The sequence below is a fragment of the Acipenser ruthenus genome, unplaced genomic scaffold (genome assembly GCF_902713425.1).
Source record: "Acipenser ruthenus unplaced genomic scaffold, fAciRut3.2 maternal haplotype, whole genome shotgun sequence".
Classification (NCBI taxonomy): domain Eukaryota; kingdom Metazoa; phylum Chordata; class Actinopteri; order Acipenseriformes; family Acipenseridae; genus Acipenser; species Acipenser ruthenus.
This window is the reverse complement of record NW_026708367.1, coordinates 1-27,916: the sequence shown is the minus strand read 5'-3', so window position 1 is coordinate 27,916 and position 27,916 is coordinate 1. Positions and strand designations below refer to the sequence as shown.

Sequence of the window (27,916 nt, the reverse complement as noted above, 5' to 3'; positions counted from 1 at the left end):
GACCCCTCTCAGATATGATATCCTATGTTAATGGTACAGTTACTGATTATCTCTGAAAAAGACAGGGCACAGTACTTTCTGTTTCCTACATGTTAACTACTCCCTAATCCATGTGCATGCACTTCCTTGAATCCATACTGCGTTCAGTTTGAGAATTCATCTTTTATGCGGGACTTTGTCAAAAGCTTTCTGGAAATCTAAATAAACCATGACTCAGGAGAGACAAAGATGATCCACTCATTCAACAAGGTAAAACACAGCCGCTGGCTTCAATGGGAGAGGGTCAGCCTCTAGAAACTACTCATTCAACAAGTAAAACACAGCCGCTGGTTTCAATGGGAGAGGGTCAGCCTCTGTAGAATCTACTCATTCAACAAGGTAAAACACAGCCTCTGGTTTCAATGGGAGAGGGTCAGCCTCTGTAGAATCTACTCATTCAACAAGGTAAAACACAGCCGCTGGTTTCAATGGGAGAGCAGCAGCCTCCGATAGAAATGTCTTTCTGGGCCCGTGATCGGGTAAACATGATCAAAAACGTACTTCATTGTATTGACTTTCTGGGCCACCATACGTTGCCGTACAGGTTGGAAACGCATATCATTGGATAGGGGAGGGATTTCATTTGACTGCCTGATAGTTTTTTATACCGTGAGACATCACTGAGACGCTGTGGCGGAGTGTCCCGCCCCTATTTATTATTATTTGTATTTTTGTTTGCGGCGCGGGTAAAAGCGCCGCGTCTTTTATTATTATATTTAAAAACCCCGTGAGGATGCATGGCTGATCAGCTACTGATTATTTAGCTGACAGTCATGCATCCTTACCAAACGCGTGCAGACTCTGGCCGAGGGGTAAAAAGATAATTAACAACTAGTTAATCCCTCGGCCAGAGTATATAAACCTGCAGCTCTCTGCACTCGGTGTGGAGTGTTGGGTGTACAGAGGAGAGTACGGGGAGCGGAGAGAGCGAGTCACATTTAAAAAAACAATTGCTAAAACGTGCTGGATTCTCCAGCACGACACTTACTTGTTTGTTTGTTGATTCGTTTGGCCTCGTGCCCTTTTGTTTTGTGTTTTGTTGTTTTGTGTAAATCTTTTGTTTGTTTATTAATAAATACGCTGAGTGCCATTGCACTCAGCTTCAACCGCCCATCCATTGTTTTGGTTTCTACTTCCTGGTCCGTGACGTCATCACACTCACCACTGCCAGCCAGACTGTCAGAGAAGTGTTGAATTTAAATCAAGGGAAGTAATGTTAAAACTCTACAATGCATTAGTAAGACCTCACCTAGAATATTGTGTTCAATTCTGGTCACCCTCGTTACAAAAAGGATATTGCTGCTCTAGAAAGAGTGCAAAGAAGAGCAACCAGAATTATCCCGGGTTTAAAAGGCATGTCGTATGCAGACAGGCTAAAAGAATTGAATCTATTCAGTCTTGAACAAAGAAGACTACGCGACGATCTGATTCAAACATTCAAAATCCTAAAAGGTATAGACAATGTCAGCCCGGAATTCTTTGACTTGAAAAAAGAAAAAAGGACCAGGGGTCATAAATGGAGATTAGATAAAGGGGCATTCAAAACAGAAAATAGGAGGCACTTTTTTACACAGAGAATTGTGAGGGTCTGGAACCAACTCCCCAGTAATGTTGTTGAAGCTGACACCCTGGGATCCTTCAAGACGCTGCTTGATGAGATTCTGGGATCAATAAGCTACTAACAACCAAACGAGCAAGATGGGCTGAATGGCCTCCTCTCGTTTGTAAACTTTCTTATGTTCTTATGTTCTTATATGGTGTCCTGCGTGGGACAAACAACGCCTCCAAGAGCCGGACCAGGACAGAAAAGTGCGTTTTTTTTGTTTGTTAATTTTTTTTTTCAAATTAAATAATGGGAAGAAGGAGGAAACAGCAGCAGCAGGTGCAGCAGCAGGTGCAGCAGCAGGTGCAACAGCGCGGGGCTGGTCGCAAGTCCCGCCGGGTCTCTGCTGTGCTGGACGTCTGCCTCACCTGTCTGAGGGGTGAGGAATGGTGCTTCGCCGTTGGTGAGGTTGGGCATGTAGCACCCGACCAACCCCCTCCATGGCAGGTGAGGGAGGAGCCTGAACATCCTGCGCCCATGTGGGAGGAGGATGAGGGGTCGGTCCGTCCACAGCCCAAGAGGGGGGAGGCCGAGTGTCCACAGCAAATGGCTCCACTAGCAGGGGAATAATACCTGCTGGTTTCACCTCCACCACCACCGTCCGAGGGAAAGGAGCAGGAGCTGCCTCTGCATCCTCCGAGGCGGACTGGTCCACTCTCCTCAGAGGGGATCTGGGACTGGCTGGCGGAGCCTGAGAGGGATATCGTGGACGCCCTCCCTGCTGTGATCAACCTCCTGTGGGCAAGAGATGGGGAGCGCTGGGAGGCCTGGGAACAGAAACACCACCCAGCATCCCTCCCAAACATCGCAGCCATGGTGCTCAACTACCTGGCTGCAGATATGGGAGGGGCCCCGCTGCTGTTTCCAGCGCCAGAGGGAGAGGGGTCATCGCTGCCGTCTCCAGCGCCAGAGGGAGAGGAGCCATCGCTGCCGTCTCCAGCGCCAGAGGGAGAGGAGACATCGCTGCCGTCTCCAGCGCCAAAGGGAGAGGAGCCATCGCTGCCGTCTCCAGCGCCAGAGGGAGAAGAGTCATCGCTGCCTTCTCCAGCGCCAGATGGAGAGGAGCCATCGCTGCCGTCTCCAGCGCCAGAGGGAGAGGAGCCATCGCTGCCGTCTCCAGCGCCAGAGGGAGAGGAGACATCGCTGCCGTCTCCAGCGCCAGAGGGAGAGGAGCCATCGCTGCCTTCTCCAGCGCCAGAGGGAGAAGAGTCATCGCTGCCTTCTCCAGCGCCTGAGGGAGAGGAGCCATCGCTGCCATCTCCAGTGCCCGAGGGAGAGGAGCCATTGCTGCCGTCTCCAGCGCCCGAGGGAGAGGAGCCAGTGCTGCCGTCTCCAACGCCAGAGGGAGAGGAGCCATGGCTGCCGTCTCCAGCGTTAGAGGGTGAAGCCCTCGCCACTGTCTCCACCACCAGGAGCAGAGCAGTAGGAGCTGCCTCTGTCTCCACCACCGTCAGGAGCAGAGCAGCAGGAGCTGCCTCTGTCTCCACCACCACCAGGAGCAGAGCAGCAGGTGCTGCCTCTGTCTCCACCACCACCAGGAGCAGAGCAGCAGGAGCTGCTTCTGTCTCCACCATCACCAGGAGCAGAGCAGCAAGAGCTGCCTCTGCCTCCGCCACCTCCACCAGCAGAGGGTGAATGCCTACTGGTTCCGCCTCAGCCGCCGTGGGAGGACTGCTTGCCACTCCCAGCTCCACCAGCAGAGGGTGAATACCTGCTGGTTCCGTCTCAGCCGCTGTGGGAGGACTGCTTTCCCCTCCCACCTCCACCAGCAGAGGGTGAATTCCTGTTGGTTCCACATCCACCGTCATGGGAAGGACTGCTCCTGCCCTGCCTTGCACCACCCAGGGATGCCTACCTCGCATCGCCTGGGGCTGCCTGTTGCTCCGCATCGCCTGGGGCTGCCTGTTGCTCCGCATCGCCTGGAGAGCCACCAGCTACAGGGAACGAGGGAGAAGTGGAGCTCCCGCTGCCAACTCCATGGCCAGGGGCTCCCCTCCCGAGTTCACCTCCCGAGGGTCCGCCGCTGCTGCTGCCGTCGCCTCCCGAGGGTCCGCCGCTGCTGCTGCCGTCGCCTCCCGAGGGTCCGCCGCTGCTGCTGCCGTCGCCTCCCGAGGGTCCGCCGCTGCTGCTGCCGTCGCCTCCCGAGGGTCCGCTGCTGCTGCTGCCGTCGCCTCCCGAGGGTCCGCTGCTGCTGCCGTCGCCTCCCGAGGGTCCGCTGCTGCTGCCGTCGCCCCCCCCGAGGGTCCGCTGCAGCTGCCGTCGCCCCCCAAGGCCCAAGGGTCCGCTGCTGCTGCCATTGCCTGCCGAAGGTCGGCAGCTGCTACCTTCGCCTCCTGAGGGGCCTGTTTTGCCTGGGGTCACTACCAGTCCTGCCATGCGGCAGGAAATGCTGTGGCTGGAGCCCCATGAAGGGGAGCTGCCGGCCACGGAAAAGGGGGGGGAGGTCAGGAGACCAGCTCCCCCAGCCGCACTTTCGCGGCAGGAAATGCTGTGGCTGGAGCCCCATGAAGGGGAGCTGCCGGCCACGGAAAAGAGGGGGGAGGTCCGGAGACCAGCTCCCCCAGCCGCACTTTCACGGCAGGAAATACTATGGCTGGAACCCCATGAAGGGGAGCTGCCAGCCATGGAAAAGGGGGGGGAGGTCAGGAGACCAGCTCCCCCAGCCGCACTTTCGCAGCAGGAAATACTGTGGCTGGAGCCCCGTGAAGGGCAGCTGCCAGCCATGAAGAAGGGGGGGGAGGTCAGGAGACCAGTTCCCCCGCAGCAATTTCGCTGCAGGAGAAAGGGTGGCCGGAGCCCCACGGAGGGGAGCTGCCGGCCATGAAGAAGTGGGGGCAGGTCTGGAGACCATCCCCAAAAAATGTTTTGGCCAGAGGAGCCGGCCGGTGCGCGGGCCTTTGTAACGCTACGGCTGTTTGGGTGGGAGGAGGACATCCCACCGTGGCCGCCACCTTTGGTCCGTTGCTGCCCCTGTTCCTGCACCGGGACTGCTAACCGGGACTTTGGGGACTAAGGGGGGAGGTGGCCGAAAAGGCCATGTGTGCTGCGCACAAGGGGGGGCATGTGTGGCGGAGTGTCCCGCCCCTATTTATTATTATTTGTATTTTTGTTTGCGGCGCGGGTAAAAGTGCTGCGTCTTTTATTATTATATTTAAAAACCTCATGAGGATGCATGGCTGATCAGCTACTGATTATTTAACTAGCTGACAGTCATGCATCCTTACCAAACGCGTGCAGACTCTGGCTGAGGGATAATAAGATAATTAACAACTAGTTAATCCCTCGGCCAGAGTATATAAACCTGCAGCTCTCTGCACTCGGTGTGGAGTGTTGGGTGTACAGAGGAGAGTACGGGGAGCGGAGAGAGCGAGTCACATTTAAAAAAACAATTGCTAAAACGTGCTGGATTCTCCAGCACGACACTTACTTGTTTGTTTGTTGATTCGTTTGGCCCTCATGCCCTTTTGTTTTGTGTTTTGTTGTTTTCTGTAAATCTTTTGTTTGTTTATTAATAAATACGCTGAGTGCCATTGCACTCAGCTTCAACCGCCCATCCATTGTTTTGGTTTCTACTTCCTGGTCCGTGACGTCATCACACTCACCACTGCCAGCCAGACTGTCAGAGAAGTGTTGAATTTAAATCAAGGAAAGTAATGTTAAAACTTGCAATGCATTAGTAAGACCTCACCTAGAATATTGTGTTCAGTTCTGGTCACCTCGTTACAAAAAGGATATTGCTGCTCTAGAAAGAGTGCAAAGAAGAGCAACCAGAATTATCCTGGGTTTAAAAGGCATGTCGTATGCAGACAGGCTAAAAGAATTGAATCTATTCAGTCTTGAACAAAGAAGACTACGCGGCGATCTGATTCAAACATTCAAAATCCTAAAAGGTATAGACAATGTCAACCCGGGGGAATTCTTTGACTTGAAAAAAGAAAAAAGGACCAGGGGTCATAAATGGAGATTAGATAAAGGGGCATTCAAAACAGAAAATAGGAGGCACTTTTTTACACAGAGAATTGTGAGGGTCTGGAACCAACTCCCCAGTAATGTTGTTGAAGCTGACACCCTGGGATCTTTCAAGACGCTGCTTGATGAGATTCTGGGATCAATAAGCTACTAACAACCAAACGAGCAAGATGGGCTGAATGGCCTCCTCTCGTTTGTAAACTTTCTTATGTTCTTATGTTCTTATATGGTGTCCTGCGTGGGACAAACAACGCCTCCAAGAGCCGGACCAGGACAGAAAAGTGCGTTTTTTTTTGTTTGTTCGTTATTTTTTCAAATTAAATAATGGGAAGAAGGAGGAAACAGCAGCAGCAGGTGCAACAGCGCGGGGCTGGTCGCAAGTCCCGCCGGGTCTCTGCTGTGCTGGACGTCTGCCTCACCTGTCTGAGGGGTGAGGAATGGTGCTTCGCCGTTGGTGAGGTTGGGCATGTAGCACCCGACCAACCCCCTCCATGGCAGGTGAGGGAGGAGCCTGAACATCCTGCGCCCATGTGGGAGGAGGATGAGGGGTCGGTCCGTCCACAGCCCAAGAGGGGGGAGGCCGAGTGTCCACAGCAAATGGCTCCACTAGCAAGGGAAGAATACCTGCTGCTTTCACCTCCACCACCACCGTCCGAGGGAAAGGAGCAGGAGCTGCCTCTGCATCCTCCGAGGCGGACTGGTCCACTCTCCTCAGAGGGGATCTGGGACTGGCTGGCGGAGCCTGAGAGGGATATCGTGGACGCCCTCCCTGCTGTGATCAACCTCCTGTGGGCAAGAGATGGGGAGCGCTGGGAGGCCTGGGAACAGAAACACCACCCAGCATCCCTCCCAGACATCGCAGCCATGGTGCTTAACTACCTGGCTGCAGATATGGGAGGGGCCCCGCTGCTGTTTCCAGCGCCAGAGGGAGAGGGGTCATCGCTGCCGTCTCCAGCGCCAAAGGGAGAGGAGCCATCGCTGCCGTCTCCAGCACCAGAGGGAGAAGAGTCATCGCTGCCTTCTCCAGCGCCAGAGGGAGAGGAGCCATCGCTGCCGTCTCCAGCGCCAGAGGGAGAGGAGCCATCGCTGCCGTCTCCAGCGCCAGAGGGAGAGGAGCCATCGCTGCCGTCTCCAGTGCCAGAGGGAGAGGAGCCATCGCTGCCTTCTCCAGCGCCAGAGGGAGAAGAGTCATCGCTGCCTTCTCCAGCGCCTGAGGGAGAGGAGCCATCGCTGCCATCTCCAGTGCCCGAGGGAGAGGAGCCATTGCTGCCGTCTCCAGCGCCCGAGGGAGAGGAGCCAGTGCTGCCGTCTCCAACGCCAGAGGGAGAGGAGCCATGGCTGCCGTCTCCAGCGTTAGAGGGTGAGGAGCCCTCGCCACTGTCTCCACCACCAGGAGCAGAGCAGCAGGAGCTGCCTCTGTCTCCACCACCACCAGGAGCAGAGCAGCAGGAGCTGCCTCTGTCTCCACCACCACCAGGAGCAGAGCAGCAGGAGCTGCCTCTGTCTCCACCATCACCAGGAGCAGAGCAGCAGGAGCTGCCTCTGTCTCCACCATCACCAGGAGCAGAGCAGCAGGAGCTGTCTCTGTCTCCACCACCACCAGGAGCAGAGCATCAGGAGCTGCCTCTGTCTCCACCATCACCAGGAGCAGAGCAGCAAGAGCTGCCTCTGCCTCCGCCACCTCCACCAGCAGGTTGCCTGCTGGTTCCGCCTCAGCCGCCGTGGGAGGACTGCTTGCCACTCCCAGCTCCACCAGCAGAGGGTGAATACCTGCTGGTTCCGTCTCAGCTGCTGTGGGAGGACTGCTTTCCCCTCCCACCTCCACCAGCAGAGGGTGAATACCTGTTGGTTCCACATCCACCATCATGGGAAGGACTGCTCCTGCCCTGCCTCACACCACCCAGGGATGCCTACCTCGCATCGCCTGGGGCTGCCTGTTGCTCCGCATCGCCTGGGGCTGCCTGTTGCTCCGCATCGCCTGGAGAGCCACCAGCTACAGGGAACGAGGGAGAAGTGGAGCTCCCGCTGCCAACTCCATGGCCAGGGGCTCCCCTCCCGAGTTCACCTCCCGAGGGTCCGCTGCTGCTGCTGCCGTCGCCTCCCGAGGGTCCGCCGCTGCTGCTGCCGTCGCCTCCCGAGGGTCCGCCACTGCTGCTGCCGTCGCCTCCCGAGGGTCCGCCGCTGCTGCTGCCGTCGCCCCCCGAGGGTCCGCTGCTGCTGCCGTTGCCCCCCGAGGGTCCGCTGCAGCTGCCGTCGCCCCCCGAGGGTCCGCTGCTGCTGCCATTGCCTGCCGAAGGTCGGCAGCTGCTACCTTCGCCTCCTGAGGGGCCTGTTTTGCCTGGGGTCACTACCAGTCCTGCCATGCGGCAGGAAATGCTGTGGCTGGAGCCCCATGAAGGGGAGCTGCCGGCCACGGAAAAGGGGGGGGAGGTCAGGAGACCAGCTCCCCCAGCCGCACTTTCACGGCAGGAAATACTATGGCTGGAACCCCATGAAGGGGAGCTGCCAGCCATGGAAAAGGGGGGGGGGGGTCAGGAGACCAGCTCCCCCAGCCGCACTTTCGCGGCAGGAAATACTGTGGCTGGAGCCCCGTGAAGGGCAGCTGCCAGCCATGAAGAAGGGGGGGGAGGTCAGGAGACCAGTTCCCCCGCAGCAATTTCGCTGCAGGAGAAAGGGTGGCCGGAGCCCCACGGAGGGGAGCTGCCGGCCATGAAGAAGTGGGGGCAGGTCTGGAGACCACCCCCAAAAAATTTTTTGGCCAGAGGAGCCGGCCGGTGCGCGGGCCATTGGAACGCTACGGCTGTTTGGGTGGGAGGAGGACATCCCACCGTGGCCGCCACCTTTGGTCCGTTGCTGCCCCTGTTCCTGCGCCGGGACTGCTAACCGGGACTTTGGGGACTAAGGGGGGAGGTGGCCGAAAAGGCCATGTGTGCTGCGCACAAGGGGGGGCATGTGTGGCGGAGTGTCCCGCCCCTATTTATTATTATTTGTATTTTTGTTTGCGGCGCGGGTAAAAGCGCAGCGTCTTTTATTATTATATTTAAAAACCCCGTGAGGATACATGGCTGATCAGCTACTGATTATTTAACTAGCTGACAGTCATGCATCCTTACCAAACGCGTGCAGACTCTGGCCGAGGGATAATAAGATAATTAACAACTAGTTAATCCCTCGGCCAGAGTATATAAACCTGCAGCTCTCTGCACTCGGTGTGGAGTGTTGGGTGTACAGAGGAGAGTACGGGGAGCGGAGAGAGCGAGTCACATTTAAAAAAACTATTGCTAAAACGTGCTGGATTCTCCAGCACGACACTTACTTGTTTGTTTGTTGATTCGTTTGGCCCTCGTGCCCTTTTGTTTTGTGTTTTGTTGTTTTGTGTAAATCTTTTGTTTGTTTATTAATAAATACGCTGAGTGCCATTGCATTCAGCTTCAACCGCCCATCCATTGTTTTGGTTTCTACTTCCTGGTCCGTGACGTCATCACACTCACCACTGCCAGCCAGACTGTCACAGACGCGTATTTCAATTTTAAAGGGCGGAGAACGTTTTTAGCAGCACGCAGAAGCACAACATCACAGGAACTTGTTTAGAGATAAGAAAGAACTGGGAAAACACTGTAAATCCGATGTATTAGACTTATAATTATATTAGAACATTTAAAACACAGTCTCATTTGTTTTAATATATGTGTTTTTACAACATTTATAAATATCAAGATACGAGTGGATATAAGCAGATCTATATCAGTTACATTTCGTTTTTCATCATTACTGGAACTATTATTTTATATATAAATATTTATTTTGAGAACACAATCGAGAAGAGTGTCCATTATTGCTTATAAATATCAATCCTGAGATAGCTGTTTATTATGGCAATTTTTGTAGTTCGCACTATCTACTGTACTCTGTTGTTCTGGCTGTTTGTAACACTGCTTTGGTAATAGGATATTCAGTGTCTATGTTTACTGTTATGTACAGAAATTGATATGCACACAGTAATATAAACATTTCCACTCGTCTGATTCTTGTGAATCAGAAGTTTCTGACAGTGATTCAGTTATATAATATAGGTGTTCTCGGTATTATTTACATTTTAAATTTAAATGTTTAACAAAAAAGGCTAAATCACTCCGGTGAAAGAATGTCCCACATTTAGAATTCACGGGACAGGAGTAAAGGGATTCTGCTTGGCTCACGGAGAGCTGTCCTCGCGGAGGTGAGACCAAATCGATCGACCTCCATGCTGGGAAGCGACCGATACTTCCCCCAAGTGCGTAAATGGGAAAACGAAAGAGAGTTAGACAGATTTGGCTGGGAGTCCCCTTTGTTGCGGATAACCTTTCTGACTGGGCTTCTAAGGTTGGGAAGAGAGCTTTTACCCCCAGAGGGAGACCGTTGCAGAGGAGGAGCGGCATAATGGAGGAGGAGGGGAGGATGGTGGAAAGCAAAAACTCAAGACAGAGAGCAAGGGCATGACTTGGGGTTTAAATAGCGGTTTAGCAGATATTATCGGCAGAACCACAAAAAAGGTACAAAAATGTCAGCAAAACATTTGAAATTGTAGGGTCCATCAGGTAACAGAATAATATCTTGCTGTGCCTTTATCTCTTTGAAAAACCAAAATCTACTAAATAATCATTAAAAAAAACATGTGTTTTCTAAACAATATATATTTTGTTATTTTTTGAGTGGAAAATCAGTAAAAGTATTTAAAATGTCAGCTAAAAATGTGTAAAAAAAATCACAAAATCACTCAGATGAAATAATGTCTTGTAATTTGCCCAAACATCAATATTGTTTAACAAAACTTTCAGGAAGTATTGTAAGGTCCCTTGGGTCATAGAATAACAAATGCATCTCTTTGAAAACACTAAGCGGAATACATAATAATAATAATAATAATAATAATAATAATAATAATACTAAATATAGTGCTGAAGAAAAAGAGAGCAGTTTTTGAAGTAAAGCATTACTTTATAATGTTCCCCAGAGTGTTCTGAAAAAGGACACCCATTCCAAGATGCCACTGTAAAAAATAGATGTTTAGTGACATTTTAAAGAAGACAGTCAAATACAGCTTAAAAACCCTGGTGGAGGAGCGTCCCATTGAAACACACTTGGTCCTTAAAGGGATGAAAGCTCCCCCATTGTGAAGCATAGTAAAGTGAAATCATAGTAATGTATAGGTAAGCATTGTGAATCCCAGAAAGGTATGGTAAAGCATGTTAAAAAAACACAACAAACCATAGTAAATATGTATACCCATGGGAAAAGCATTGACACAACATCAAAATGAGAGTGCAAAATGACAGTGTTCCAGGTACTGGTTGTATAAAAACACAATAAAATGAAGTTTGTCTTGATTGAAGTGTGTCACTACTTCAAGAACATCCCATAGTTGAGTTGATTCCAGAATATAGTTTTATTTAAATATGTTTTTCTTAAGTGTCAGTGTTTTAATTTCATAACCTAAAATGGTTATAATTAGTGTCCATTTTAAGTATGTTGGTAAATCCTTTTTTTTTTTTAGTTTGCTAATGTGCCCTATTTCTTAACACTGCAATTTAAAGACATCCTTGTAGAGACACCAATGATTAACACATGTTTATCAGCACCAATTTCACAAAGAACTGGCTAAGCAGTTCCTTAACCAGGGAAAAGATCATTTAGGTTAATATTTATCATTAGTAGTGTGGGTAAAGTCCTTCCAAACTCTTAAAATTATTAACTTTCTTATTTTTTTCCTCAATAAAACTGTGCAGTCAGAGGCAGTTTCAGATACAAGCCGTATGCAGAATCTTCTTTCATAAAATGGTCAACACGTTTGAAGACACAGAGTCGAAGGTAATTCATGTTACTATGCCATGCCAGCATTCTGAACAGTGTTTGTTTATCGTAGGTTTGAACTGAACCCTAAGTGAAAAGAGTATCACAGAAAATGTAAAGCAGTCAAAGTACCTTATTATCACTTTGAAGGCTCATTTGCTAGCTCTCAGGGTTTAGCCTTCGCGTTGAGATTATCTGTACTTTCTTTATCAATATGCTGATGTTTGGCAGTAGCTTGTAAGTAAATGTTATTGCAGGGAATGCAGTTGGGGTGGTTATACATGTGCATGTATGTTGTGCTTAACCAATTAGGATGAAACTTGCTAACAACATGATTTAGTTATTGAAAGGATTAGATTGTGGGGATATATGGGGTGTCTGTCTACATATGTGTCCATCTGTATGTCACACATTTGCTGTCTGGAAAAATGTTTATTAAATTGTGATGAAACTTGGTATTAGCATGACTAAGCAAAAGTTATTGGGAGGATCAGATGGTAGGGATATAGGGAGGTGTCTCTCATCCATTCATCTGTCACACTTATATGTGCATTTCTTGAGAACACAACAAGTTATTCCACATACTACATATACAGTTACTTAAGTATATTTATCATGAAGTAACACATTTGCTTATCAAGACCTAGAGGTCTTAAACACCATGGATGCACATTCTTATTCTATAGTATTCTGGACCTACAGCTGATACAGTGCCTATAGAAAGTCTACACCTCCTTGAACGTTTTTCACATTTTGTTGCGTCAGTGCCTCAGAGTTTCATGCATTTAAATTAGAATTTTTTCCACTTTCCACACACCATGCTCCACACTGTTAAGGGGAAAAAAGTTTTTATTGACAAAAAAAATTAAATATTAAAAATACAAAAAAGAAAGATCATAATTGGATAAGTCTCCACCCCCCTGAGTTAATACTTGTTGGAAGCACCTTTGGCAGCAATTACAGCTGTGAGTCTGTTGGGATAGGTCCCTACCAACTTTGCACACCTAGATTTGGCAATATTTGACCATTCTTCTTTACAAAACTGTTCAAGCTCTGTCAAGTTCCTAGAGGAGCGTTGATGGACAGCAATCTTCAAGTCATGCCACAAATTTTCTATTGGATTTAGGTCGGGGCTCTGACTGGGCCACTCAAGGACATTTACCTTTTTGTTCCTTAGCCACTCCATGGAGCTTTGGCTGTGTGCTTTGGGTCGTTGTCATGCTGAAAGGTGAACTTCCGTCCCAGTTTCAGCTTTCTTGCAGAGAGCAGCAGGTTTTCCTCAAGGACTTCTCTGTACTTTGCTCCATTCATTTTCCTTCTATCCTGACAAGTGCCCCAGCCCCTGCCGATGAGAAACATCCCCATAACATGATGCTGCCACCACCATGCTTCACAGTAGGGATGGTGTTCTTTGGGTGATGCGCTGTGTTGGGTTTGTGCCAAACATAACGCTTTGCATTTAGGCCAAAAAGTTCCATTTTAGTTTCGTCAGACCACAAAACTTTTTGCCACATGGCTACACAATCTCCAGAGTGTTTTTTTGCATACTTCAAATGGGATTCAAGGTGGGCTTTCTTGAGTAATGGCTTCCTTCTTGCCACCCTACCATACAGGCCAGATTTGTGGAGTGCTTGGGATATTGTTGTCACATGCACACTTTGACCAGTCTTGGCCATAAAAGCCTGTAGCTCTTGGCCTCTTGGTAGCCTCTCTGATCAGTCTCTTTCTTGCTCGGTCATCCAATTTCGAGGTACGACCTGATCTAGGCAGGGTCTTGGTGGTGCCATACACCTTCCACTTCTTAATAATTGCCTTGACCGTGCTCCAAGGGATATTCAAGGCCTTTGATATTTTTTTATACCCATCCTCTGATCTGTGCCTTTCAACAACTTTGTCCCGGAGTTCTTTTGAAAGCCTTGGTGCTCATGGTTGTGTCTTTGCTTTGAAATGTACTACCCAGTAGAGGGAACCTACAGGAACTGCTGATTTTATCCTGAAATCACGTGAATCACTACAGTTTAACACAGGTGGAGGCCACTTAACTTCATGTGTGATTTTGAAGGCGATTGGTTACACCTGAGCTAATTTAGGATTGCTATTACAAGGGGGATGGACACCTAAGAACATAAGAACATAAGAACGTTTACAAACGAGAGGAGGCCATTCGGCCCATCTTGCTCATTTGGTTGTTAGTAGCTTATTGATCCCAGAATCTCATCAAGCAGCTTCCTGAAGGATCCCAGAGTGTCAGCTTCAACAACATTACTGGGGAGTTGGTTCCAGACCCTCACAATTCTCTGTGTAAAAAAGTGCCTCCTATTTTCTGTTCTGAATGCCCCTTTATCTAATCTCCATTTGTGACCCCTGGTCCTTGTTTCTTTTTTCAGGTCGAAAAAGTCCCCTGGGTCGACATTGTCAATACCTTTTAGGATTTTGAATGCTTGAATCAGATCACTGCGTAGTCTCCTTTATTCAAGACTGAACAGATTCAATACTTATCCAAGCAGTTTCAGTTTTTATTTTTAATTCATTTTCTACAAATTTCTAGAATATTTTTTTCACTTGGAAGATGTGGGGTAGGATGTGTAGATAAATGAAAAAAAAACTATTATAATGCATTTTAATTCCAGACTATAAGGCAACAAATGGTGAAAATGTTGAAAGGGGGTGTAGACTTTCTATAGGCACTGTATATGGTGTGGTCATCATCTTACATTGAATTTACAGGCATGGTAAAGATGTATGTTACTGGCATACTATTGCTATATCATTGACTGCATAGATGTGTTTGTGACCCTGCATTCATGTTTTTAAACAGTTAATATACTGTATCTCTGTCTAAAATGATGTTAAATACTGTAAGCTTCAGAAAATGAAAGTTTGTTTTATTATTATTATTTATTTCTTAGCAGATACCCTTATCCAGGGCGACTTACAATTGTTACAAGATAGCACACATACATTATACAGATATTGCATTATTTATTTATTTTTTACATACAATTACCCATTTATACAGTTGGGTTATTACTAGAGCAATCTAGATCAAGCACCTTGCTCAAGGTTACAGCAGCAGTGTCCCCAACCAGGGATTGAACCCACGACCCTCCGGTCAAGAGTCCAGAGCCCTAACCACTACTCCACACTGCTGTCACAATAAGTCTGAACCATTAATGTCTAAATAAGCGTATCTCTTGTTAGCAATAATAAAGACAAACACAGAAGCTGTACATTTCTTCACTCTTACTGCTGTGAACTCATTCCTGAATTAGTTACAAAGCAAGCAATTCATTAATATAATCCATTTCGTTTAGTATGGTCTAGTATGCAGTACATATACTACACAATGTACTAATTAAACATCCAAAGCTGTGTATTAGTCCACATAAAAACATCACCACACAATTCAGTACAGTTGCAAATTAACAGTTGCAAATTTCAAGTTAGCTATAACATTTTATAAGTAACTTCAACTGCAACTTTTTAGGAGCTTGAACTCTGCACCTTTTTAGGAACTTCCCAGCAGTGTGACTGCTTCACTTCACCTCGAGCATCAGCAACACTCACTTCAAACATGAGATCAAGCAATAGCAACACTCACTTCAAACATACCAGAGATCAAGCAATAGCAACACTCACTTCAAACATACCAGAGATCAAGCAATAGCAACACATACTTCAAACAGTACAGAGATCAAACAATAGCAACACTCACTTCAAACATACCAGAGATCAAGCAATAGCAACACTCACTTCAAACATACCAGAGATCAAGCAATAGCAACACTCACTTCAAACATATCAGAGATCAAGCAATAGCAACACACACTTCAAACAGTACAGAGATCAAGCAATAGCAACACACACTTCAAACAAATGGAATACAAAAAATATATTTCTTCTTTTTACTTATTTTTTTTAGGATGGGGTTCAAATTGATGACCTTGATGATCAAATATCAAATATCCACAGGAACGATGCGATCAGCTATACAGGGGAGAAAAAGGTATGAAAATAAGGGTTTGTTAACCGATGCAAAGACAGCGATGCAATGGCATTTCAGCATTGTAATCAAAAACAGCGATGCAATGGCATTTCAGCATTGTAATCAAAGACAGCGATGCAATGGCATTTCAGCATTGTAATCAAAGACAGCGATGCAATGACATTTCAGCATTGTAATCAAAGACAGCGATGCAATGACATTTCAGCATTGTAATCAAAAACAGCGATGCAATGGCATTTCAGCATTGTAATCAAAGACAGCGATGCAATGGCATTTCAGCATTGTAATCAAAGACAGCGATGCAATGGCATTTCAGCATTGTAATCAAAGACAGCGATGCAATGACATTTCAGCATTGTAATCAAAAACAGCGATGCAATGGCATTTCAGCATTGTAATCAAAGACAGCGATGCAATGGCATTTCAGCATTGTAATCAAAGACAGCGATGCAATGGCATTTCAGCATTGTAATCAAAGACAGCGATGCAATGACATTTCAGCATTGTAATCAAAGACAGCGGTGCAATGACATATCAGCATTGTAATCAAAGACAGTATGTGGCTTGTTAAGGGTCAGCCCGAGCAGAAGCACTTCTGAGACCTACTCAAGTACAATCCCAGACATGCTGTTCCCTGTTCCAAACAGTGGGAATACTCAAGTACAATCCCAGACATGCTGTTCCCTGTTCCAAACAGTGAGAATACTCAAGTACAATCCCAGATACGCTGTTCCCTGTTCCAAACAGTGAGAATACTCAAGTACAATCCCAGACATGCTGTTCCCTGTTCCAAACAGTGAGAATACTCAAGTACAATCCCAGACACGCTGTTCCCTGTTCCAAACAGTGGGACTTCCCTACTATGCTTATTTAATACTCTAATAGTCTATACTCATCTCAAGGCTAAATGGTATGAAGCATTAGGTTATGTTGAAATAACTATTTAGCCTTCAAAAATAGGAGACTTGATCGACGCTTTTAATTTTTAAAAGGGATCGACAAATTCAAAGCCAGACCAGGGAACTCGTTTAAAAGGGGACAGCAGGCAGGACGCACGGCTTCAGGCTGTTAGGAAACAAGATGATTCTTTAAAGTAGGTGACGTCAAACATACTGATATAGAGAATAAAGAACCAACTCAATTGGGTTTTTGTGTGAGGTTGTGGTGAGGGGCCGGGGCTGGTATAATAAATTACTGGAGTCGTGCAGTTGAAGTTCAAACCCGCAGGTGTTTTTAATTAGTTCCACATGGCAAGGTTATTTTTCACAAATACAAGGAAAGCAAAACAAGCAAACAAAAAAATACCTAACTCCGTTCGGAGTACTATCTATACTTGTTCCTTTGACACAAAAAACTCCAAACCAAACATATGTGTTGTCACCCCCTTTCGCTTGTCACCCCTACACCCACACATTTGGTCAGGCCTTCCTCCACACCCGTGACCCACCTTCAGTCAGGTTTTCCTTCACAACCCGTGACCCACCTTCAGTCAGGCCTTCCTTCACACCCCATGACCCACCTTCAGTCAGGTTTTCCTTCACACCCCGTGACCCACCTTTGCTCAGGTCTTCCTCCACACCTGTGACCCACCTTCGGTCAGGCCTTCCTTCACACCCGTGTCCCACCTTCGGTCAGGCCTTCCTTCACATCCCGTGACCCACCTTCGGTCAGGTCTTCCTCCACACCTGTGACCCAGCCTTCATCTTATTTATTTTTTTTATCTGTTCTCCTCTTTATGTTTTGTTTTATTTTCTTTTTCTTGCTTCCTAAGCTATCCTACAAAACCCACACAAGGCTATCATTCAGAGCCTTTTTATCCAGGTGTTTGTAGTTGGTTAACTAATTACCATCACGTCATTAATTATTCAATCCCACACCGGTGAGAACCCAAGACCTCTACTGGTCAGAATGTAATATTGCAGGGAAGAATGCTCTTGTCATTCTCAGACTGACATAGTGATTTTGTAGCACTTTACAACAGAGGTCTTGTGGAATACAGCAGGTAATGAAGCGTGTGCTCTGATTGGCTTGGAGATCCTAAGAAGTCTGTTACCTCACAGCTCAACATAAAAGACACAATTCATCTGTTCACTACCAGGAATAGAATGATTTCTGGAATCAGCTGATCAATCATGTGAGGAAACACACAGCTTGTTTGCGGAGTTGCTGTCGTACCATATGTGAAAGTGGGTTGCAGTGTCCTATTAGTGGAATTTGTCAGGGAGCATTCTAACTAGAGCCTATAGATATTACACTGTCACCATTAACATTGTTTTGTTCTCTTTCAAACACCTCTTTGAAACATCTATGAAGTTACTGCTCTAATCTATTAACATGTAATGACATTCAGCCGACCACAGAACAGTACCCGTTTTCAAATCCATGCACACGATGACATATCATTCTCTGTATTAACAGTTTACAGGTGAGATACCAATATCCTCATGTGTGTGTTGGGAGCTTTGAACCACCCAGGAAATATAGATTTGGTTATCTGTTTTAATGTGACTTCGCTCATCTTTTGTAAATTGTTTCTGCCACTAGTAGAATGTTAAGTGAGCGTTTCCTTTCTCAAGAAAACTCTTGTCAGAAACTAGGTACGAGGTACTAAAATGATTATGTTTGTTACTATGGATACAAAAAATAAAAACTTGCGTTGAGTTTTCTTGCTTCAAACCCCTTTTTTTAACCTAGTTGATGTGATATTGTTTTTGGTCTGGCGAATGGAAACACGTCGATCCTGGCCATCCTCTTGACTGCTGTTATCTCCATTAATGAGGTACTTCCACTACCTCATATCTGCAGGGTGTAGAAACCCTGCAAGATCAATGTCTTGGTGACCATGACATTGGCCTCTGACCTAATATGGCTGCCATGTTGAGGCCATATGACTTTAAGTTTCTTTAACCTAATATTAAATGTAAATGTATCCAATTCCACGAATGCAGTCTGTATTTAAAGTATGAACACCAGCTGCAACCAGTTTGCGCAGTCAAAAGGGCTGCGACGCGATGCGTCCCATACAGCACATAGTGAAGCTGCACAGCTACCTGTCTGTGCCTGACAAATCACATTCATCTGCAACAGAAGTGCTGTTTGAACCAGGCTTTAATAGAGTTTTCCATGATTTTGAAACGAACAGCATGTTGTAAAGAAAGCCTCTGTCGTTTAAAGGCATGTCGTATGCAGACAGGCTAAAAGAACTGAATCTATTCAGTCTTGAACAAAGAAGACTATGAGACGATCTGATTCAAGCAAATAAAAAAGGACCAGGGGTCACAAATGGAGATTAGATAAAGGGGCATTCAAAACAGAAAATAGGAGGCACTTTTTTACACAGAAAATTGTGGGAGTCTGGAACCAACTCCCCAGTAATGTTGTTGAAGCTGACACCCTGGGATCCTTCAAGAAACTGCTTGATGAGATTCTGTGATCAATAAGCCAAATGACTTCCTCTCGTTTGAAACCCTTCTTATGTTCTTATGTTCTTGAAACAGCTCACTCACAATGTTTGTTTTTGCATTTTTGCTGTCCTCGATTTACATGCTTGCTCGCTCAGCTATTTCATTCGCAGATCTACGTAGCAACGCGTAAATACTGCGTGCATCAACCAAGCAATTTCCAGATACTCGCAGGTTTGTATTTTCAGTGCATGGGACACTGCATTCATTTACAGATACTCGCAGGTTTGTATTTTCAGTGCATGGGACACTGCATTCATTTACAGATACTCGCAGGTTTGTATTTTCAGTGCATGGGACACTGCATTCATTTACAGATACTCACAGTTTGTATTTTTAGTGCATGGGACACTGCATTCATTTACAGATACTCACAGGTTTGTATTTTCAGTGCATGGGACACTGCATTCATTTACAGATACTCGCAGGTTTGTATTTTCAGTGCATGGGACACTGCATTCATTTACAGATACTCGCAGGTTTGTATTTTCAGTGCATGGGACACTGCATTCATTTACAGATACTCGCAGGTTTGTATTTTCAGTGCATGGGACACTGCATTCATTTACAGATACTCACAGGTTTGTATTTTTAGTGCATGGGACACTGCATTCATTTACAGATACTCACAGGTTTTGTATTTTCAGTGCATGGGGACACTGCATTCATTTACAGATACTCGCAGGTTTGTATTTTCAGTGCATGGGACACTGCATTCATTTACAGATACTCGCAGGTTTGTATTTTCAGTGCATGGGACACTGCATTCATTTACAGATACTCGCAGGTTTGTATTTTTAGTGCATGGGACACTGCATTCATTTACAGATACTCACAGGTTTGTATTTTCAGTGCATGGGGACACTGCATTCATTTACAGATACTCGCAGGTTTGTATTTTCAGTGCATGGGACACTGCATTCATTTACAGATACTCGCAGGTTTGTATTTTTAGTGCATGGGACACTGCATTCATTTACAGATACTCACAGGTTTGTATTTTCAGTGCATGGGACACTGCATTCATTTACAGATACTCGCAGGTTTGTATTTCAGTGCATGGGACACTGCATTCATTTACAGATACTCGCAGGTTTGTATTTCAGTGCATGGGACACTGCATTCATTTACAGATACTCGCAGGTTTGTATTTTCAGTGCATGGGACACTGCATTCATTTACAGATACTCGCAGGTTTGTATTTTCAGTGCATGGGACACTGCATTCATTTACAGATACTCGCAGGTTTGTATTTTCAGTGCATGGGACACTGCATTATTTTTAAAGGAAATAAAGGAATGCCTAATCAAAAGTGTTTTTACATCCATTTCCAAGATTTCACTGACTTTATTTCAATTTCTGTGACCTCCGTGACAAAATCGTAACTTTAATTATAATAAATGGCATTTGTCAGTTTAGGTTGTGCGCACACTGAAGCACAGTATTACTTGTGTTAGAGTATCCTGGCCTTGATATACTATAGAAGCTTGTACATCACTGTATACTTCTACAGAGACGGCTGCTGTATAACATGCTCACGTGCTTGATCCTCGTTCACATTCCACGTCTCCACTGGTTTGTTCATTAATAATACATTCTGACTCAGTTGGACTCTGCTCCTTTAACATAATCTGTAATAGTCCCTTTATATTGCATGTGCTTCTTACAGGCAGCTTTAATAAACACCAGCAACACTCCCTCTGACATTTCTAGTGACTTTCACTGATAATAAGGCAATTAGGAATTTAATAGCATGATAATTGACAGGTGTGTGCCTTTTAAAAGTTGAGACAAAGGGGCTCCCGAGTGGCGCATCCAGTAAAGGCGCTCCGCGCGGAGTGCAGGATGTGCCCTATAGCCTGGAGATCGCAGGTTCGAATCCAGGCTATGTCACAGCCGACCGTGACCGGGAGTTCCTAGGGGGCGGCGCACAATTGGCTGAGCACTGCCCGGGTAGGGAGGGCTTAGGTCGGCAGGGGAATCCACGGCTCACCGTGCATCAGCGACCCCTGTGGCCGATAGGGCGCCTGTGGCTCTGCAGTGGAGCCGCCAGATCTGTGCTGTCCTGCGGCACTATAGGTCTGGTGGCATTGCTGTGGATCTGCAGTGCGAAAATGACGGCTTGGCAGGAACACGTTTCAGAGGACGCGTGTTCCAGCCTTCGTTTCCCGAGTCAGCGGGGGGGTTGCGAGCGGTGAGCCGAGGATACAGATAATAACTGGGCATGCTAAATTGGGGTGAAAACCGGGGTAAAATAATTGGCGACGACTAAATTCACAAAAAAAAAAAAAGTTGAGACAAGGAAAAAAAACTTTTAAACAGAAGTCGTTTTTTAATTGATATTACAATATCAACAGAAAAAAACACTATAAGCTAGTACTATGTTTTTTTTTTAAAACATTAATACAAACAGGAAAGTTAATACAAAACTATCCATTTCATTTATCTCTGTAACATAAATGAAGCATGTAAGTACCACAAAAACAGATATTTACAGCTAAAGCTTCCATACAGTACATGCAGGCCATTGTTAAGTGACTGTGAGGATGGCTCTCCACACACCCTGATAAAAGTTTGCCATGGTATCGTTTGCATGGTCAGTCTGCAGTTTCCTGTGCTTTTCTCATGGCAGTGCTGAGCATGTACCATTGTTACCATGGCTCACCATTATACAAGCATGACTACCTGTTTCATAGAAGTTGGGAACCAATGAAAAGTTTCTGATTGGACAGGTGAACAAGTGACGTTGTGAACGCAGAAGACATTTAGACACTGATTTCAAATGAGAATAACTACCTGTAACGTGCTGACTATCTGGTGCATGTGTGGTGTTGCAGGAAGGGGGCAGCAGCCTTGTAGATCCGCCTGTCAGTCATGGGCAGTGACACAGAGAGGTGGGGAAGAGGGTGTGTTGGCTTTCTCTCTCTGAGTGGCTGAGGCGGGCCTTGGGGGATTGCTTGGCCCATAAGTACTGCGCTTGGTTATGCATTCGGGTGGGTGTGATTGGGAATACACAGATGCGCTGGCTGAGAAGGCCAGTGTAAACATAGACCAGGCAAGAACGCAGTGGTTGGAGCGAGTGACCAACAGGCAAGCAGGCTGAGGAAGACAGCCAGCAATAAATAAACCATTTATTAAAATCTCTTGTTACGTACCTGAGGGGACGTGTGTAGTGATAGGGGAACCTTGGCCACCCCAGTGTATAGTGCATAACAGCGTAGGACGGAGATCCCGAGCTGACCAGCTTAGCGGCAGTGGGGACACTGCATAAGCAGCACCTTTATTTTGTAGTTTTATTACTATGTTTTCTTTTCCCTTTTAATTTTGCCTTTTGTTTTCATTATTATTTTGAGCACCTGTGAGTGTGCCAGCTTTTACCAGATTTATGACCAGGGGTATGTTAATACAAATATCCAAACAATCCCCATTATGTTGAAAAGATATTGCAGGAATACGTACAATAAAGCAGATGCTGGGGAAAGTGATGCACTGTGTTAAACCCTACAGCCTGTTCAGCAACACTGTAGATATGCTTACACATGGCATGCACTGTTACAGCAAGAGTGATTGTAACTTTCCCTTCATTGTTTTACTTGGCCATGCTTACTGCTGCTGTTACAACCTGCTATTATATCTGGCATGTTTTCTTTTAGGATGAACTGCCGATTGTCAATGGAAAGCTGCAGCAGCACAAGAAAACTCTGGATCAGACATGATGTACAAGATTGAAGATGTCCCTCCATGGTACCTTTGTATTCTGCTGGGTTTTCAGGTAAAGCTATGAATTGTATAAACAGATCAGTTATCTCTGTTGCTATGGCCTGATACTCATCTTCAGCATGTATTGGGTCAGATAAATCTTTGTATTCTGCTCAGTTTTCAGGTAAAAGCTATGAATTGTATAAACAGATCAGTTATCTCTGTTTCTATAGCCTGATACTCTTGGTACCCCCTCACCACACTCAGACCTTGGTTTGATCACTTCATATCTTTGGTATCCCAATAGTTATGGTTGACTCTCCCAGTACATACAGTCCTGCAGCTCTCCTGGTAAGGCACTGCTGTGTGTGGAGGGAGTTGCAGATCTTGGCTGGGGTCCCATAGGAAGCACTGCATTGGTCTCTTCACTACCATGGGTTAGAGAAAAATAGACTGGAGTTCATGAACATGTTTGAACAAGAGTTTACACCAAACACCAAAACGTGTCTGTGAAGCTGTCTGAAGAGCTGGAAATGTAACAGGCAATCATATATCCCTTAACTGTAAAGCTCTGAAGTAAAGCTCTGAAGATTGCTGGAATCCTGTTCTGAGTCTTGGATAGCAGCTGGGTATCCAGGAGGGAAAGCAGTAAGTGTGTGTTCACATTCCCAGCTCCTGCTGCACCAGAGGCAGTAGTTGTACATTTCTAACACAGTCGTATTTCTGTCAGCATTACCTGACATGTTTCAGTGGCACTATTGCAGTCCCATTCCTGCTGGCTGAATCACTCTGTGTTGGGAAGGACCAGGACACTGTGAGCAAGCTCGTAGGGACCATTTTCACTTGTGTGGGGATAACAACACTAATACAGACCACATTTGGAGTCAGGTATGGAGCTATGTTTGTATTCATTTTATTTCCTTTAGCATCATTAGGAAGCTTTGTATAGTTCCTACCTATGACTTCAAATACAGTATATATCAACTACAAGCAGTGAGTAAGAAATAAAATATTGTGAAACTGTATGTGTATACATCATTGCTTTAACTAACTCTGCCACGCAATTCCATTCAATACATAGGTCTCAAATGTGCAGTTTTGAAAGAAACATGTTTTAGCAACTTAATACTATACTGTTTCTGAGATGATTCCACTGTTTCCCAGGCTTCCTTTGTTTCAGGCCAGTGCGTTTGCTTTTCTTGTTCCTGCTCGAGCTATTCTTGCTCTAGAGAAGTGGAAATGCCCCGATGAAGGTACAGTGAAGGGTGCTGGGTAAAATCACTGGTTCATTAATCAGCCGCATGCTGTAATTAAAGTCTGCTTTCACCCCATATAAAATCCACTGATTTACTGAATCAATATAGACCTCTTTGTGTGATGCCTCTCTACCCATGTGTATATTTCCTTGAAACAGCGCCCCCTGTGTTCACACTGAAAGAGGTCTGCCTCATCCCTTTGAACACAATGAAAACTGCTGCAGCTCCCTGAATGAGGACATTTATACTTCAACAGAATGATACGTTGCTGACAGTGAGAGGCTGTATCCACCCATTCACTTATTCACTTTCTGATTGCATGCACATTATTTCTCCAAGGAACTCAACTCCATACCTGATTACTGAATAAACCTGGGAATGAAAAGCGCTTTGTTGACTCAATACTTGAACCGATCACTTTATGTGGTCGAAGTGAAGGAGTAAAACTGAGATCAAAAGAGCCCGGGTCCACAAGTGCTGGTGAAGCCCAGCCAGCAGTGTGTCTCCAGAGGAGCGTGTGGCGGAACGCTCTCCCTGTTACAAAACCTAGCAGGAGATTGAATCCATCACCACTGATTTCAAAACCGAAGAGGAGATTGAATCCATCACCACTGATTTCAAAACCGATCAGGAGATTGAATCCACCACCGATTTCAAAACCGAACAGGAGATTGAATCCATCACCACTGATTTCAAAACCGAACAGAAGATTGAATCCATCACCACTGATTTCAAAACCGATCAGGAGATTGAATCCACCACCGATTTCAAAACCGAACAGGAGATTGAATCCATCACCACCGATTTCAAAACCGAACAGGAGATTGAATCCATCACCACTGATTTCAAAACCGAACAGGAGATTGAATCCATCACCACCGATTTCAAAACCGATCAGGAGATTGAATCCATCACCACTGATTTCAAAACCGATCAGGAGATTGAATCCATCACCACTGATTTCAAAACCGATCAGGAGATTGAATCCACCACCAATTTCAAAACCTAGCAGGAGATTGAATCCATCACCACTGATTCAAAACCGATCAGGAGATTGAATCCACCACCAATTTCAAAACCGATCAGGAGATTGAATCCACCACCACTGATTTCAAAACCGAACAGGAGATTGAATCCATCACCACCGATTTCAAAACCGATCAGGAGATTGAATCCATCACCACTGATTTCAAAACCGATCAGGAGATTGAATCCATCACCACTGATTTCAAAACCGATCAGGAGATTGAATCCACCACCGATTTCAAAACCGAACAGGAGATTGAATCCATCACCACCGATTTCAAACCGATCAGGAGATTGAATCCATCACCACTGATTTCAAAACCGATCAGGAGATTGAATCCATCACCACTGATTTCAAAACCGATCAGGAGATTGAATCCACCACCAATTTCAAAACCTAGCAGGAGATTGAATCCATCACCATCGATGCTTCAGCTGCTCAAATCTTATAAACCGTGTCAGATGCCAGCTTCATATTTTCAGCATTATGAAAACTCCTTGCTACCAGCACCCTGCATTGTGACCTTTGAAGTCATATAGCTGCGATGTTGTGGTCATGGTGCTGTTTTGTTTCTGGATGAAAATACCAAAAGCTTTGCAAAATGTTCCTTGTACTAAAAGTACACATACAAGTATGTCAGCAAGTGGAATAAATCTATTTCTACATTTAATATAAACAAGATTGTACCTCTTCGTAGAAGTCATTTTACATTTAAGTTGACTAACATCATTTGAGGTATTGACTTCATATGGCTGCCATAATGAGATTGTGTGACTTTTTAGGATTCTGCATTATATAGACATTGTCATCATTTCTGATACGTAGGTTATGTTCCATAACATAAATTTGTTTTCTGTCCTTATCAATGATACAGATCACATGTCCTTATCAATGATACAGACCACATGTCCTTATCAATGATACAGATCACATGTCCTTATCAATGATACAGATCACATGTCCTTATCAATGAAAGATCACATGTCCTTATCAGTGATACAGATCACATGTCCTTATCAATGACACAGACCACATGTCCTTATCAATGATACAGATCACATGTCCTTATCAATGATACAGATCACATGTCCTTATCAATGAAAGATCACATGTCCTTATCAGTGATACAGATCACATGTCCTTATCAATGACACAGACCACATGTCCTTATCAATGATACAGATCACATGTCCTTATCAATGATATAGATCACATGTCCTTATCAATGAAAGATCACATGTCCTTATCAGTGATACAGATCACATGTCCTTATCAATGACACAGACCACATGTCCTTATCAATGATACAGATCACATGTCCTTATCAATGATACAGATCACATGTTCTTATCAATGATACAGATCACATTCTTGCAGTGTCTTTGGTACACAACTGTCTTCCATGATTCCATTGGTCAGCTTTGATTATTGCTGTCATGTAATTAATCATTTGTGGACACATTTGTTTTAACTTCTGACCATGTTTCAGAAATCATGCTAAAGTCATACTAACTGTAATAGTAAACTTTTGCAAGTGTGTTGCCTGCTTTTAATAATAATAATAATAATAATAATAATAATAATAATAATAATAATAATAATAATTATTATTATTATTATTATTATTATTATTTATGCCCACTAGGTGGACTCAGAGAATAGCAATTTCTATGTTATTCTCCGAGTCCACCTAGTGGGCATAAATACACATTACACTTGGACAGAGTGTATCGAAATATCCATTCTCTGCCTATTCCATTTTGTATATTACACATGCATTGTACAATAGTAAACCTTCAGATTTATAAAGCCCTCCACGCATAAGTGGTGTTTGAAGGATCACTCTTACTTATTCTGTGAAGTGCTAACAGGCAGTAAGAACAGTAGAACATGTTAATGCCATGGTTAGCACTCTTTTCATTGAATATTTGTTTTTAATGTTTAACTGCACTTTTCTGTTTTTCTAGATGTAATTTATGGAAACTGGACTTTTCCCTTGAACACATCCCACATATGGCAACCAAGGATACGAGAAGTACACATTCAAATCCTATTGCTCCAGCTCTAAATCACAAGTGACCAATCTTAGTCTGCATTCACTGTACAAACTCTAATGTTGCTGTTTGCTGGCATGTATTGAAGCATGGAGGGGGATAACGGACAGTTCAAGCGTGTGTATTATGTACTTCATTCATGCACCCTGCTACACTTGTCAGACAGCTACAGTAGGTCTACCAGTATGTTTAGCAAATGAAACAACATATAAACCTCAGTGCAATGCCATGCACTGTGTAGCCTCACATGCTGCTATGAAATATGTCATTGCCACCCTGTTCACAACTTTCATATGACAAATAGCACCTCTGAGCTTCATTTAGAAGAGGCTTTCCTGTCTTCCTTTGGGATGTGTCTGTCTTGAGCTGTGAGCTCAGTCTCTACTCATTTATAGCACACATTCTGAAAAACGTTCTTGTCATGCAGCTTGTTTCACTTGCATTACAATTGAATGTTATTATCTTCCCATTATTAGAAACAGGCCATAATACTGCAATTCATTTTTGTTTGGCGCAAACACAAAACATCAGGGTCACCCAGCTTACTTCTAACCATCTAAAAATATGTCCATTAAAAAGGTAGAAATGCACTTCAATTGGTACAACAACATGATGCTCAATTGCAGATCCTCATTGCAGATTCAAGGGGTGATCATCATGTCCAGTGTGATTGAAGTGCTGACTGGTGTGATCCTCATTGCAGATTCAATGGGTGATCATCGTGTCCAGTGTGATTGAAGTGCTGACTGGTGTGATCCTCATTGCAGATTCAAGGGTGATCATCGTGTCCAGTGTGATTGAAGTGCTGACTGGTGTGATCCTCATTGCACATTCAAGGGGTGATCATTGTGTCCAGTGTGATTGAAGTGCTGACCGGTGTGATCCTCATTGCAGATTCAAGGGGTGATCATCGTGTCCAGTGTGATTGAAGTGCTGACCGGTGTGATCCTCATTGCACATTCAAGGGGGTGAT

General features: G+C 45.3%; 1 protein-coding gene and 1 long non-coding RNA gene across 2 annotated transcripts; both read left to right on the top strand.

The window, feature by feature from the left end:
• The first annotated feature begins 11,398 nt into the window (after positions 1-11,398).
• LOC131731745 (uncharacterized) lies at positions 11,399-22,597 on the top strand. Its single transcript, XR_009325018.1, has 3 exons — positions 11,399-11,458; positions 15,363-15,446; positions 22,561-22,597. It is a non-coding gene; the product is annotated as an uncharacterized LOC131731745 (long non-coding RNA).
• Positions 22,598-22,606: 9 nt separating this feature from the next.
• LOC131731744 (solute carrier family 23 member 1-like) lies at positions 22,607-27,507 on the top strand. Its single transcript, XM_059020996.1, has 4 exons — positions 22,607-22,679; positions 23,337-23,494; positions 23,771-23,859; positions 26,857-27,507. The coding sequence occupies exons 1-4, from the start codon at positions 22,620-22,622 to the stop codon at positions 26,955-26,957; spliced, it is 408 nt and encodes a 135-aa protein (XP_058876979.1). The 5' UTR covers positions 22,607-22,619; the 3' UTR covers positions 26,958-27,507.
• The last annotated feature ends 409 nt before the right edge of the window (positions 27,508-27,916 follow it).

Bases quoted from the DNA above. Each gene is read 5' to 3' on its own strand.
- LOC131731744 (XM_059020996.1), top strand. From the start codon at position 22,620: ATGATGTACAAGATTGAAGATGTCCCTCCATGGTACCTTTGTATTCTG. The intron at 23,495-23,770 runs GTATGGAGCTAT...ACTGTTTCCCAG, and splicing joins CAGACCACATTTGGAGTCAG to GCTTCCTTTGTTTCAGGCCA. The intron at 23,860-26,856 runs GTACAGTGAAGG...CTGTTTTTCTAG, and splicing joins GTGGAAATGCCCCGATGAAG to ATGTAATTTATGGAAACTGG.